We start from the raw sequence: 15,977 nt of genomic DNA on the forward strand, positions 1-15,977 counted from the left end.
AAAGGGTATGGCACCATTGCCAGGCCACTTACTGATCTGCTCAAAAAGGGAAATTTCATTTGGAATGATGCTGCTACCCAAGCTGTTGAAAAGCTGAAGGAACTTATTACTTCAGCTCCTGTTTTGGCACTATCAGACTATACTAAAGAATTTGTAGTTGAAAATGATGCTTTAGGAGATGGTATAGGAGCAATATTAGCACAAGAAAGAATACCTATAGCCTTGTACAGTAAGGGGTTATCTTCTAAGAATAAAGCCCTATCTGTCTATGAGAGAGAACTACTGGCATTGGTGAGCTCAGTGCGGAAATGGAGACCCTACTTGCTAGGTAGACCCTTTACTATCAATATTGATCATCACAGTCTTAAGTACCTATTGGAGCAGAGAATCACCACCCCTAGTGTCACAGGGTTAAATATTTTTGCAAAATGACACTGCGCGACAGCAATCTGACACTCAAGTTACTCAGCCTTTTCCACCACTTAGCCAACTTTTCAACAAGTTCGGCCTTAAATAAAATTCGGCAGCAACATAAAGAGAACAAAATCAAGTACGAAAAAATCCCAACCTTTGTATTAATTTCAAAATATACAAAGGAACCCTCACTTTACTATGAACACAAGTCGTTCATAGCCCACTTCGACTAGCCAAGATCACAAGTCGATCTTGCACACTAAAACCTTCCCAATGCCCAGCCTTAGCCCCCTTTTGAAACACTTAGAAACTCTCACGTTTCTCTCTTGTTTCCCACTTGGAAGTCTCACAACTGAACTTCCTTTTGAAGACACTCTTCTTCTTTGAAGACCCTCTTCTTGCTTCTCTCTTCTTGAATTCCACACGAAATTCCCACCTATTTATAAGTATAGGTGCTGCCATTGGCAGATTTCAAGGGGCAACTTACAAAGGGGCAATTCATTCTAGTGCTTGTCCCACTTCAAGCACTAAATCAGCACTTAACCACTTAATGGGGCATTACCCACGAAATGGCCCTCATCAGCATGTATTGTGGAGCACTTGGCCCTATTTTGTGGAGCACCGGTCCCACCTTCCACTGAAACCTGCCTTGTACACAGCTTTGCTAAATCTGTCCTAACTTGTAGTTGACAGCCCCAACTACTTAGGCTATTTTCCATACGAAATGATATTACATACAAGCATTAAATAGACATGAATACAAATCATGACAAAAATACAACGGCCCACTACTTTTGGCAAGTATACTGCATGTGCCCCTTTTCTTGGTCAGCTATTGCATGCCCAAGACTGGCATTGCACCCAGCCTTGGCTGATTTTGACATTGCTCTGCGCCAATACCTTATCCGCAACCTGCTGCTCATGATTTTGCCGCACACGCCCGACACTCTTATCGCCCGCACATTGCCTTAGACGTATTTCTGCCTTGTCTTTGTCAATACTTGTTTCACCCATTCCATTGCTTGTATTTTGTCTCACATAGCTTTGCCTTAGCTATTGAAACCATTTGCCATCATTTCGCACCATTTTAATTTAGCTTAGCTTGTACTTGGCGCTACCACAATCCGAATCGCCCTCACCTTTGATTTTGGCGTGCATGCCGTGCCATGTCGCCTCAACTTGTCCACACTGCCTCATCAAGCCTTTGCCAAGCTTGTCTTGCCTGTCCCAAGACCTTGGCCAATACTTGTTCCCCTGATAATGTTTCTCGCCCATTGTCCCGCATGATTGTTTTTCTCCCGCATAGGCCAATGGCAAGGCCATCACGCCCCAATCCTTGCCACAACCGCGCCACGCCCCATTCAGAGAATTAGGCACCTAACACCTAGTCAGTAGAAGTGGTTGGTCAAATTACTAGGGTATGATTACACCATATCTTATAAGAAGGCAAGGAGAATACTGTTGCTGATGCTATTTCTAGGAGAGAGGATTCAGTCCAATTATATAGCATCTCTGGGTATCAAGTGGAGTTGTTGGATGAGGTCAAAAGTTCTTGGCAAGTGGATCCTATACTAAAAGATCTCATTGCTAAGTTACAGTCTGGTTCACCTGTTAAGGCTCACTACAAATGGCAGAATGGCATTCTGAGCAGGAAAGGCAAAATGATGGTAGGTGCTGATGAACAACTGAGGAAGAAATTGGTAGCTTCCTATCATAGTAGCTCTATTGGAGGTCATTTAAGATTTCAGCCACCTTGCATAAGCAAGATTTCTCTTGGAAGAAGATGAAGCAGATTGTTTATGTTTTCATCAGAGAATGTGACACATGTCATAGGTGCAAACATGAGAATGTGGCTTATCTAAGTTTGTTGCAACCCCTCCCCTTTCCATCAAAGGTAGAACAGGACATTTCTATAGACTTCATTAAAGGTCTACCCAAATCTAGAGGCAAGGATGTCATTTATGTGGTTGTGGATAGGCTAAGTAAGGCTGCACACTTCATTCCTTTAAGGCACCCATACGCAGCTTTAGAAGTAGCCCAAGATTTTATGGACAACATCTTTAAGCTGCATGGCATGCCCAAATCCATAGTGTCAGACATGGATGTAGTTTTTACAAGTAAGCTTTGGAAGGAATTGTTCAAGCTTCAGAAGGTTGACCTGCTCACTTCTACTGACTACCATCCTCAAACAGATGGCCAAACAGAGGTGCTCAATAGATGTTTAGAGTATTATCTCAGGTGCATGACATTTGACAGACCAAAGGAGTGGCCTCAATGGTTATCCCTGGCTGAACGGTGGTACAATACCTCTTATCACTCTGCCACAAAAATGACTCCTTATGAGATTGTATATGGCCAGCCACCTCCATCTCTACTCCCTTACATGCCCTTCGACTCTCAGATAGAGGCTGTGGACAGAAGCTTACAAGCAAGAGAGGCTACTCTGAGAGCTATGAAGGCTCACCTGCTCAAAGCTCAAAATAAAATGAAGGCTCATGCAGATAAAGGCAGAACTAACATAACCTATGCAGTTGGGGATTGGGTATATGTTAAATTACAATTTTATAGGCAGCTTTCCTTGAAGGATCACTCTTTTTAAAATCTTTCTGCTAAGTTCCATTGGTCATTCCAGATCACTCACAAAGTTGGAGATGTTGCCTACACACTAGCCTTACGAGCTCATTCAAAAATTCATCCTACCTTCCACATGTCCCAGCTCAAGAAGAAGATTGGTAACCACCTTGTTTCACCAGTTCTACCTATTGTTCATACTGAACATGGTTATGTTTTGATGGCCCCTGAAGCTATTTTGGATAGACACCTAGTTCCAAAACATGGGCGTGCAACTACTCAAATACTTGTCAAATGGCTCAACACAAGACTAGAGGACAACACTTGGGAGGATCTACATGACTTCCAACTTCGATTTCCCCATTTCAATCCTTGAGGACAAGAATTATTTGAAGGAGAGGGTAGTTGTTATGATTCATTTGTAATTGGGATTACATTTCATTGTAGCTTTCATTTTCGCATTTGCAGTTACAACAGTAGCAGCTGAGTTAGTTAAATCTGTTAGACAGTCACGTGAGGGGCACATGGATTCCTAGAGTTAGTTGTAACTAACTTTTCCTCCCCAGATTCCCTCGCCTATATCAGTTGAAATCCTCCCAATTGTACACGTGATTTTCACTAGTATTGATCAATAATATTTCTCTCTCTATCTCTCTCTCTCTCAATACTTTCCAGTTCTTCGAGTGATTGTTCAAGAGCAATTCTTCCAATTTTGCTCTTTAGGTTTCTTGATTCAATCTTCACTTTTGGAGATTGTATTACAGAGCCTGTATCATAGTTAAATCATTGAGATACACACAATTTTATTTAAAATCATAAATAAGAATTATAAACTATGAAATTTTGTGGCGATGGCAGATGTGGGTTTTCTAACTCACGGTTTCGATACGGCTTTTGAAGTTGTTGTCATTTAGCAATTTTTAGATTATATAATCTATTGTATTGAGATATGCTTTAAGAATTCAAATAAGTTAATACACCAGAATTGCGGTGCCATAACGGTGTTCGTGACTTATTTTGAAGGTGAAGGTTTTTGCCTCTAAGTCAACTGCATGACAACATCCTATTTAGGGCTTTTTTGAGGTATAGTAGGATTTCACTGTTTCTCTTTGGCGGACTTACAGTTTATGAAATTTAATTGAGAGCTACCATTCAGTTATTTTGGGTTTGGGGTTTTAGAGCCGTTTTGTGGCATACTTACTGCTAGAAAAGTTTAGCTCATTGAGTGAATTTTTAATTCAGGTGAATTAATTTTTTAGATTCATCGTTTTTTAAGTGCAGGCAGTTCTTCTTTGTGGTTAATTCATTTTGGAGCCCACCATAATTTAAGATGTATATATCACTGTTTTTGGAGAATTTAAAGTTGAATATGAAAAAGTTTGTATATATTTTGAGATAAATAAAATCAAAGCTTGATGTCGCTAAAGTGACCTCTCTCGTGGAGATCTATTTGTTTGAAATATAAAAGGTTGTGTATATATAACCTATGTAAATATTGATCGACCCAAAGGAAGTACAATGTTTAACAAAATTATATATGCATCTTGTGGTAATAAATGTGTGATAATTATTTAGTTTTAGGTGTGAATAATAAATCGGCCCAAAGGAAGATTTATTATTTGACATGTTCTTTATTATCAGCATTTGATTACTACACCAAGATACCACTTACAAGTTAATATTTTGTCCAAAGATGAAATATTAATGGAGTGCTCAGTACCTTGAGATGGGGTTTATCTTTATTCAAATTTATTTTGATTTTGATTTTATGTATTATGTGAGCTTATTACGTTAGTTGTTGTTCTTTGATTCAGCTAAAATTACTCCTGCAAATATAACTGCCAACATCAATTCAATTCCTATGTTAAATGGCACTAACTTCAAGTCATGACAAGAGAATCTCAACATAGTTCTCGGAGTCATGGATCTCAACCTTGCGTTAAGGGTTGATTCTCCACCACCTCATACAGATAAGAGTACCTCTAATGAAAAGAGAGAGATGGAAAGGTGGGAGAGATCAAATCACATGTAAATGATGATCATGAAGAAAGCCATTCCAGAAATATTCAGGGGCACTATGTCCAACAAGGTAAAGACGGCTAAGGAATTTATGACTGAAATTGAAAAAGTATTTGTCAAGAGTGAAAAGGATGAGATTGGTACACTCTTGACAAGTCTGATTTCAATGAAGTATCAAGGTAACTGTAACATCAGGGAGTACATTATGCAAATGTCTCATTTTGCTTCTAAGTTGAAAGTACTTAAGTTGGACCACTCTGAGGACTTGCTAGTGCATTTGCTTTTTATATCTCTTCCACCATAGTTTAGCCAGTTTAAGGTGAGCTCTAATTGAAAGAGACTTGGTCTCTAAATGAGCTCATCTCACACTGTGTTCAAGAAGAGGATAGACTGAAGCATGAAAAGATAGAAAGTGCTCACTTGGCCGTTGTGCCTAAGGACAAGAAGAGAAAGAATATGGGGTCGTTTGGTATGAATACGGCTTATGCTGGGATAAGTTATGCTGGGATTAGTTATGCTGAGATTAGTTATTCTGGTATTATTTTTTATCCACTGTTTGGTATGTTGTATTAAAAATGATAATTGCATAATTTCTAAGAAAAATGTATAAGTTATCCTGGCACTAATTGCCCATCCCTACAAGGTATAAGTTATCCCGGTACTAATTTTAATCCCGGGATAACTTATACCAGGTTTGCTAACCAAATAATGTATTAAGGTGGTATTAAAATTTTATACCAGCACTATATATACTTATACCTCATACCAAACGACCCCTAAAGAAGCTGCGGATATAGCAACACAAAAGAAACAGCATCAGGAACCAACTGCAGATGGTTGTTTCTTTTGTAAAGCTGAAGGTCATAAGAATATGGATTGTACCAACTATCATGCATGGCGTGCAAAGAAAGGTACACCCCTTAATTTTATTTGTTTTAAGGTTAATTTTAATTTGGTACTAAGACACAGATGGTGGATAGATTCTGGTATAACAATTCACATCACTGTGTCTGTGCAGGGTTTCCTAAACTATCGAAAGCCCGATGATGGTGAAAGATACATCTACGATGGTAATGGCAAGTTGGTGGAATTCGAAGCAATTGAAACCTTTAGATTATTGTTACAAACCGGTTTTATTTAAATTTGAACGAGACTTATGTTGCACCATTTCTTTGATAGGATTTGATTTCTGTTTCTATATTAGACAAGTTTGATTGTTTTTATTTATTTGGAAATATATAAAAAAAAAATAGTCTCTTTCATAATTCAAAATTGGTTGGTCCCGATTCTTTATCAGGTTACAATAATACATACTTACTTGATATGATTGCTTCGTTCAATGAACCTTGCATGTTAATATAACTGTAATAAGAGTAAATTAATCATCCAATAGACAGCTTCTTTATGGCACGAGAGATTAGATCATATCTCTAAAAGAGAATTAAGAGACTTCTGTCCAATAATATTTTCTATCCCCTCAATTTTTCAGAATTTTTATCTCACTACTAAGGCTACTTTTTTCAACAATATGAGATTCTTTGAGGATGTTAAGTTTGCGAGGGGAGAGAGAGTTAAGGACTTTGTCTTTGAGGAGGAACATATTGATATTCCTCTAGTTGTGATTGTCAATGCTCAGGAACAACTTTCTATACCTGACATTATTCAAGAAGCAAATTCGGATCAAAGACAATATCATTCAACCCGTTTTTCAAGAAGTAGTTCTCAAAGAACAAACTCTACAATCTCAAGAATAAATTTCAATAAAGAAAATTATCTATGGACTTAAGAAAGTGTCTCATTAATAGTATTGCTAATTTCATCAAATTATTGCCTCATTTGGTTTCGAGATAAATCTTGTTAATTATTGTGTATACCACAAGTTTAGTGGGAGTAATATATTTTTTTATTGTGTGAGGTATGATCGGCTTTGTATGCGTCTGAATATCTCATTTAATTTAGGGATGTTGGGCAGATATTTAAACAATTTATAAACTTATCTTTTGAAAGCATCTTAAAGATTCAAAAGGTAATTACAGAGAACAAATATTTTATGCTCACATAAAGGATGTCGAAAAAGTTAAAGATAATCAGGTATTTGGATATCGACTTCACTAGATGTTGATATAATATGACATACTTGGTTGATGAGCTATATAAGGAAGAGTGTTAAACAAACACTCATAGCTCTTTTCACCATGGCAGTTAATATATAACATATTATGTAGCATATGATTATGGAACATGACTGCAGAATTTTGTCATTGGCTGCAAGTTTATGGTTAAAGTTGAAAGCACACTTGAGTTACTTTGTGACAATAAGTTAGTAGTCTTGTATTCCAGTAACGACAGGAGTTCGGTAAAAAGTCAAAGCACGTTGACATAAAGTTTATGGTTGTTAAAGAAAGAGTTCAAAGTGATTAGGTGTTTATAGAACATATTGGTACAAACTCCATGGTTGTGGATCCATTTACTAAGGGGCTACCACCCAAGGTTTTTATGAGCATATTGCTCTATGGGTGTCATGTCATTTAAGAATATTTAGTTTCAGTAGGAGTTTGTAACCTCTTAAATGTTCTTTATGGACACGATTTGGTTTCAGTTTAAGGTTTCAGGTAATGAATTTCAGTTTAAGGATATTTGAGGTTATTTCTGCAAAAATAAAGTATCCAATTTATTTTTCACTTTGACTTATTTTTCAGTTGGACCAGTTTGAAATATGCAGACTTAGATCACATTGCATATAATTTCCATGCTACACATCCATACTTGATCTATGTCATTTGGTTATGTTAGTATTCATGATCAAGGAAGGTTTAGTTGCGATAAATGTAACAAAAGCCGCCCTGGTCCAATATTGGCATGATCAATGGATGAGATTGTTTTGAGGTATTTCATATTGTGATAGCAAATATTTTGAGCTCATAAGGTGATATAAAATTACAAAGGTATATGTGTGTGTGTGTGTGTGTGTGTGTGTGTTTTTGTGTGTGTGTATAGTCCAAGTGGGAGATTGTTAGAATTTATGGACTTGCACATATATTGTATTAAGAATAATAGTGTGTTGGTTACTATCACTATAAGGTTGGCCTAAATTAAAGTGATCTACTATGGTTTAAAGTTAAAAGGGCCAAAAGGACACCTTACAAAGTATGGGGTCTTATGTATAGATACCCGAATGTTATTTCTAGTTTAATGATGGGCTAAATTAAAAATACATAAACTTGTGCACCTATTAAATGGGTTAATGGTCCCCAAATCAGATGTAGAGTTTTCTTTCTAGCATTCCATCGTTGGAAAGAAGAGAACGCCTTACGTGTTGGTTTGGAAGACTGCTAAAAACAAGACAACAAGTTTCATTCGTTTTCATAGATTCAGGTACGCTTCCGCATCTAGTTTTATTCTCGATGATTTGATATGATATATATTGGGTAAGAGATGATGGTGTTCATCTCTAAAGTATTTTGGTTCCAACACTTTAAACTAGAGTAAGTTCAGTATTCTCTTCATATTTTCTTGTTTTAATTTTTCAAAAATATTTCCTCATAACTTGATAAGCTAAAATGGCACAAAGTGTGTACCATTTTAAATACATCTGCAGTATCCTCCATGACTATTCTCGTTATTGCTATACTTGTTGTAAACTAATTCAAAGTTAAAAATAATGATCAATGCGCCGAGGGTCTATTGGAAATAACCTCTATATCTCAACGAGATAAAGGTAAGGCATGTGTACACATTACTCTCCTCAAATCCACTATGTGGGATTGCACTGAACTTGTTGTTGTCGTCGTTGATTAGTGCAGATTTCAACTAAAGCCTGTCGAAAAGGAGTTCAGCTTTCACTCTTTTTTTTTTCACCATTACTGTAATAAAAATTATAAAATGCTAATTACCAATGAATTACCATCACAGAAACTTGCAGCTTAGAAGGCAAGGGGTACATTGAGTTAAGTGGTCCTAAGGGCACATGGTTGGAGAAAGTGAGAAAGGGATAAGTCTAAAAGATGACAGAATGACAACTAGAAAACCCAAGATAAAAGAACTTAGTATATGTCCTTCAAGTTGCTAAAATGCATGGCAAGCTATTGGAAAAGGAATTTGTGGACTGCAGCAATTGCCCTTCAACAAAGGCTGTCAACAGTGAAAGATATGGCAACTAGTGCCTCATTATTGAACCTAATTAGTGGTGGCAAAATGGTTAAAAGAAATCAGTTATTCATCCATATTATCCATTAAAAAATAGATTGGATATGAACATTTTAAAAACGGGTCAAATATGGATAAGAACCATATTATCCGCTTAGAAAATGGATAACCAATGCGTTTAACTTATATATTTGTAAAGCCTCAAATTGGGAGTTACTCAAATTTGGGAGATTAAAAATTCTCCAAAAGTATATTCAAAAAGTCATGTATAATATGGACATCCACATTATCCGCCGGTTAACCCGTTTTTTTGTCCGTATTAAATATGGGTTGGGTTGGGTCGGGTAATTTATTCGTTTTTTTGCATTACTCGTTTTTTACCCGCCCATATCCGACCCGCTCCGTCCGTTTTGCCACCCCTAAATCTAATGTTCTGCTCTTCATTCCAACCAAGGAACTGCCAAATTCACTCTGTGTAATGAATGCTAATAGATTCTAAGTGATTATCCCTATTTTCTTCCCCAGATTCTCAAAAATAGGGAAAAGATTTATTAGTTGCATACATTAGTCTAGTATGCTCTATCTATTGAGATATTACAATTTAAATGTAATTTCACATACTTCTCTTTCAATCGATTGTGTCAATCTCAAAATAGTTACAATGTGACAAAATGAATCCTTTTATCCATCCATTCAGAGGATTAATTCCCCTCCCTAACTTGTATTTTTTTTTAAAAAAAAAAGAACAAACATACGAATAATAGTAGTACAAATAGTAGCAAATCATAACGGAGTGATGTGTTTTTATTTATTTCCTTGCAAATGTTAAAGATTTTGAAGTTAGACTGCTTGCTGAAAGAGCAAGTGTGTAATACTTTCTTTTTCATCTTTAAGGGGTACACTTAACCAGAAAATTTCTTTCAACGAGGAAGAAAGAGCAATTGTAATAGCCACTGCATTCCAAAAGGATATCAAATTAAAACGCTATTCAAATTTATTAGGCCTGATTATTTTAGCTTTGTTTGATTGGTGTACATTGGTAGCTTTATCTAGCAATGAGGGAGCAATTTACAGGTATTCTTGAGCAAGGGAATCATTCAAATGCAAGATATGATGGAAACAACCTCTTGCGGAAATTGGTTAAGTTAGTTCGAGCCGTGAAAATAAGCTCTTACAAAAATATAGGGTAAAGTTGCGTCAATAAACCCTAGTGGTCCGACCTTTCCCCGAACTCCGCGCATAACGGGAGCTTAGTGCACCGGGCTGCCCTGCCATTTATTGATCGAACGGACTTTTGGACTTCCTTGCTATTATTAAGTTGTATTCTCTGCTATCACCCTTCAATATTTCACCCTCCAAAGTACCATCTGATTCGCCTCACTTAATTTCCGCAGAAGCTAGTAAGAGCACAATCAGTTCATTCAACTCAATAAGCAAGTACAACAGAAGTACATATGGTCCTTGTTTCAAGCATTCTCTCCATCATAAACTGTAGCTTGTTTTCATAAAAGACACAGATAATATGTAAAACGTTTCTGGGGAGGGTGCAAACCTGGAGGGGCAGTCGAACCCCTAAATAGAGATGCAAGTTAGTAACAACTAGAATTCTAGATACAAATGAATAGAGAGGATTGCTAACTTTACAGAAACTGTCACCATGGTGGGAGCAGAAAGGGATCTTAAAGTTTTCACACCAATATGTCAGATATTCAACTCTACGCTTCAGGGGATGGTGGACAAAGAGGGACAGCAAAAGCGCTAACCGTTTCCTGCCTGAGTATAGACAGAATAGTTTATCAAAGAATTACTGAAGCAGAATTGGCAAGCATCATTCTATAAATCGTAACTCAATACTGAACAATCTACTGAAGAACAATTTAACTCATAGTTGATGCCAGGGTTCTATTCTACTACTAAATGTATTTACTAAGTATGGAGCTTTGAAACAATGTAGTGCGAACAACCAAGAGTTCTCAGCCCCACGCCATGGAGCATGCATAATTAACCACCAACTTCCCATCAAAACCGAAGTTCTGCAATGCAAGAGAATAGAAACAGTGACAGGCTAATCAAGTTCAATAATAAGCTCTAAATGCACGAGTTGACAGGCTAATCAAGTTCAGATAGCTGCTCAACAAACAGTGAATAGCCAATTTTACCAATACAGAGATTTTGACACCAACAGGGAGAGAAAAAGAGGGGAGGAAAATTAGGAAAAACTCAGAAAGAAACATATAATCTTCTAGAGATCGCCCAGAAAAGCATCAAGAGCTCATGTATGACGTTCAGTTGCTAACATATGTTTGACTTCCAATAGCAAAAAGAACTCGAGGCATACAGCATCTAAGTGCATTTAAAAGAATGAAATATCGGGCTGTTTGACTGCCTAGAAATTGAGTGGTGGTTGAAGATGTTTGGTCCATACTTTAGTTCATACAAAATACTTAAAAATTCATGTTGTCATGTGAGTTTGAATTTTTGAAGCTCACAAAATGGTCATAATGATAATGATAATGATAATGATAATAATAATAATGATGATAATGATAATAATAATTGTTGTTGTTATAAGCCAAAAATTTCTGTAAGCTATGAGAAGAAAAGGATCACATAAGTGTTCTGGAGGGAGAAAACAAAATTTTCAAATGAAAGTAAAATGACGATCACCAAAGGAAATTAATCAAAAAACATTGATCTTGAAATAATTATATGAAAACTTACATGTACAGGAAACTTACATTGTACAGGTCAATTACCAACTCATCTGGATTTGGTGAGAAGGCACTGTTAACATACACAAACTAGAGAGGAAAGGTTATATCAGTAATCACAACTATAATGTACAGTATCTGTACTTTAGAATTTCAAAACTTTGAGAGCAATTCTTTCCTCTGTACTTTAGAATTTCAATCAAAACAAAGGGCATACCAATGTCTCCCTATGAAGTTGGCGGCGCAGAAAATCTATTACTTTGATGAATTTGTCAGTACCTGCAATCTATGTTGATGTTTATATATAATTTGATGATTAGATGAAGCATGATAGGGAAAATACTGACTGATAATAATAAAACAAAGAACCCATTTAAAATCTAGGAAGTAGAGCTTTTTCCATCTTCAATTGGCTACAATAACATTAATCCTATAAGGGAATTCTTCTAAAACTAAAGTAGGAGAGATCTGAAGGCTGGCTCCAGACAAGAAAGTAAATGACATTTAGAAACTATATATCTTAAACTCCGCGTCTAGTCAAATGGTGCCAAACAAATTGGGACAAATGGAGTAGTATACTATTCCATTGGGCAAATATGACAATAAAGAGAGTGCAGAATTAGTGCCAAGCTTGCTCAAATCAAATTTCAACTGACACCACATGGAATAATCTCAACTACCCTATTATTTCTCAGGCTCCCTGAAGAAAAGGACTTCTCTAACAACATACTCCTGCAGAATCAGGTGCTTCTCCTGGATAAGTGGGCCCTCTTTGTTCCTTGTGCTGGTTGCAAAGGGAAACATCTGCTTTTATTAGTACCACTCCGTGTTTGATCTATTGAAACTAACCAGAGCACCTTGTGGTCACACCCTTCACAAGCTACTACCGGTATTACTTTTACCAAGAGAAACCAACAGCTCCTTTATGAAAGCTCCATTTATAAAGTAAAGCAACAGCCCCACTTATAAGCAGCTCCATCAGGCTAGCACCAGTGGTACTACTGAATACTGAGAGATGACCAACCGCTCCATTTATGCTGGTATTATACCCAAGGGTTGTTTTATAACCTAACTTGTCATTCAAAATATTTTACACTAGCTCCCTTGCCAGTCGGTTCCCAACCATGTCTAACTGCTGCAGAGAGTGCACCTATCCCTAGTAAGCAATCTCCACGACCTACAACACTATAGCTTAAGAGAAAGGATAGAAAGCCCAAGGATAATCACTATAGTGTATGAAAGCTTGAAGGATGGTGGCAAAAATTGTGTGACCCTCTCAGACTCTCCTCAGGAACACTATTAGAATCCTAATTTGCCCGATTTGCCCCTCTATCCACTCTACCTGTAAGGATAGCCATACGAGCCATACATTCCTAATTTACAGCAGCACAGAACTACCCTTTCATTCTCACTGACATCTCCTTCTCTTTTTTCTTTCTTTTTTTGGGGTGGGGAGGGGGTGGGAGCGTGGGGATCAGTTTAACTAGGTGAGCTCCACAAAGCATAGTCGCTCCCAAGATCTGAAAAAACGAGAAGACTTGCTGTAGGTTAATGGTTAGCGTAAAAGTCTAAATGAAGAATCCTCTAGATACAGAATTCATTCGGGCACACCCACCAAGGCATTATCTCCTTAATAAAGGAGAATTGATACTAAGGATTTATACAGTTGACTCCAACTAATTCCGAATTTAGGCATAGTTAATTAATTGATTCATACAAATTTTGACTTGCATTCTAAGTCTCTTTTCATCTATCATCTGCGCTGTAAAACTGGACAAAGTTCGAAAGGTGCATTCTCATTTCCAAACAGCTCTAATTTTCATTTCATTTTAACCATTAGCAGAAATTTCTCTTAAAACCCATAGAGTGACTGATGCAAATTGAATACTCATTGATAAACGATGCATGATCAACACTGAAATAAACAGGAATACATGAAATCAATTACACAAGGAAACAATTTTCATTAAACATCCCTACAAAAGGTGCTCAACCATATATTAATTTATCTTCTCTCTTTCTTCTTTTCATCACACAAGGGGCTGGATAGGCGTCAGTGAAGATTCCATAGGAATAAAAGAGGCAATCACTCAAAATTTTATACTCCGTCCATCCTTAAAAAGACCGCCAAGATTCTATGTACCGATGTCTAACACATCAAATTTCAAGCATAAATTCAGACATCAATTCTTCTTTTTAAATAAACTTTAAATATTTAGAAACTAGAGCGCTGCTAAAATATTTTATACTCCCTCTACTCCAACTTATGTGATATTCTTTACTTTTTAGTTTATTCCAAAAAGAAAATGACACCTTTCTATAACAATTTAATATTACTTTCCATTTTACTCTTAATAAGATGATTAATAGCCACAAAATTCTCTATGATTTGTTTTACCTCACCAGTTTCAAAAGTATTTCTTTCTTTCTTAAATTTTGTGCACGGTCAAACAGCATCACATCAAATGAGACGGATGGAGAAGTTAAAAATATAATAAGAATCTTAAAAACGCATAGTCAAAGGAGAAACTGTAATTTAGAAAAACGGTAAAGCGGAAATATATTTAGGGCTTTGGATAATAACTCAGCCTAGAATTTTAACACCAGCAATTTATCTGATAAAAAATACATAAAATAGATGAAAAAACCAAACCTTAAATTTGGCTTGTTTAAGAATTGGGGCATCGCCAGTCGCTCTTAAATGAACAATCACTACATAAACATCAAAATCAACAGAAAAAATAATTAACAACAAGCATTAATCTATTTAAAGAGCAAAATAATTGGGAAAAAGTAGGATGCTTGACCAAATTGAAGCATGTGATCAGACCTTTACGAGAATCGGAGGCCATAGCTGAGAATTTCACGATTCTCTTGAAGTTATTCAGAGGTGCTTCTATGCCGGTCCAAAATTGGTCCACCCGTTTTTCTGTAATTTACCCGAGAAAATGACAAAAACGGTCCTTATGTTTTGGATTGAGTCTAAACTAGTCTATTAAATATATTTCTGAGCAATTTCTATCGTTTAAGTGAGCGTTTGGACATAAGAATTGTAAAATTCTAAAAAAAAAGGTGAATTTTTTTTTCAACCGAAAATGATATTTGAAAATTAGAGTTATATTTGCACATAAATATAATTTTAGGTTGTTTTTAAATTTTTGTGAGTGATCTAAGTGAAAATTTTGAAAAATAGCTTTTTGGAGTTTTTCAAATTTTTGAAAAATTCCAAAATTCATCTTCAAGTAAAAATTAGAAATTTTATGGACAAACGTTGATTTAGAAAAAAAGTAAAAAAAATTCGAAAAAAGTGAAAAAAAACTTATGTCCAAACGGGCTCTAAGTTGGTTAAAAGTGAATACTTTGATCTTCGTCAATATTTAACTTCGGACATTAGATGTAATAAGATTTAAGAACTCACATTTAGAGGTTCAACTTTTTAGTTTTTGCTATTTTTAGTTTATTTCTAGTGTATGATGCATTTGTTTTGTGAAATTTTTGTTATTTTTGGTATGCTTTTTTATGTCTAGTGCAGTTTTTTGTGTCCTTTTCTGGTATTTCTAGTTAAATTATTTTCTTACATGTTCCAATTAAATCTAAGAGCCAGAGTTTGTTAAATATCAAAAGTGTCCACTTTTGATAAATTTAAAGGATCGAAATTGCTCGAATATATATATATATATATATATATAACTATTATAGCTCTACCTCAAACATAAGCGACCACTTTTATTATTTTTTCTAATTTATCCGTTAAAAGAAAATACTCATGCCTAATTTTATATTAAGGTGTTGATTGAAATTAGTTCAACAAAGTTTAAGAGACTGTTTGTCTTAATTAACTGAAATTGGTTGGTAAATAATTAGTGCGCCAAAGGGTGAAACAGTTGGAAGCACTAGTTGGGCAAGCTCTTGAAATAAGTTCTGATTCTTCTGTTCTTGCGAGAATGGCACGTTTGGAGGCAGATTGTGCGGCGAGGCATGAAACTACGCTGGCAGAAATAGCCTTGGTACGCAAAGACGAGGAAGAACTTCGCGAGGAGGTGGTTCAACTTCAAAGGGCATTACAAAACACTGCCCCTAGAAGCCATGATCGCACCAACATGAGGATTCTGGAGA

At 36.1% G+C, this 15,977-nt stretch overlaps 1 protein-coding gene across 4 annotated transcripts; it reads right to left on the reverse strand.

Annotated features, from left to right (window-relative positions):
• Nucleotides 1-10,811: 10,811 nt before the first annotated feature.
• Nucleotides 10,812-14,849, reverse strand: LOC107781400 (ubiquitin-like protein ATG12). Of its 4 annotated transcripts, none has more exons than XM_016602097.2 (5): nt 14,692-14,849; nt 14,515-14,573; nt 12,079-12,147; nt 11,889-11,951; nt 10,812-10,923 (listed from the first exon to the last, which is right to left on the reverse strand). In XM_016602097.2, exons 1-5 carry the CDS (start codon nt 14,711-14,713, stop codon nt 10,909-10,911), a joined length of 228 nt encoding a protein of 75 aa, XP_016457583.1. In that variant the 5' UTR covers nt 14,714-14,849; the 3' UTR covers nt 10,812-10,908. The 4 variants fall into 4 exon arrangements, with proteins under 4 accessions (XP_016457583.1, XP_016457582.1, XP_075087248.1 ...); XM_016602096.2 differs by having other exon boundaries at nt 10,812-11,183; XM_075231147.1 differs by having other exon boundaries at nt 11,872-11,951.
• Between the last annotated feature and the right edge of the window lie 1,128 nt (nt 14,850-15,977).

The sequence above is a fragment of the Nicotiana tabacum genome, chromosome 15 (genome assembly GCF_000715075.1).
Source record: "Nicotiana tabacum cultivar K326 chromosome 15, ASM71507v2, whole genome shotgun sequence".
In the NCBI taxonomy this organism is placed as follows: Eukaryota; Viridiplantae; Streptophyta; class Magnoliopsida; order Solanales; family Solanaceae; genus Nicotiana; species Nicotiana tabacum.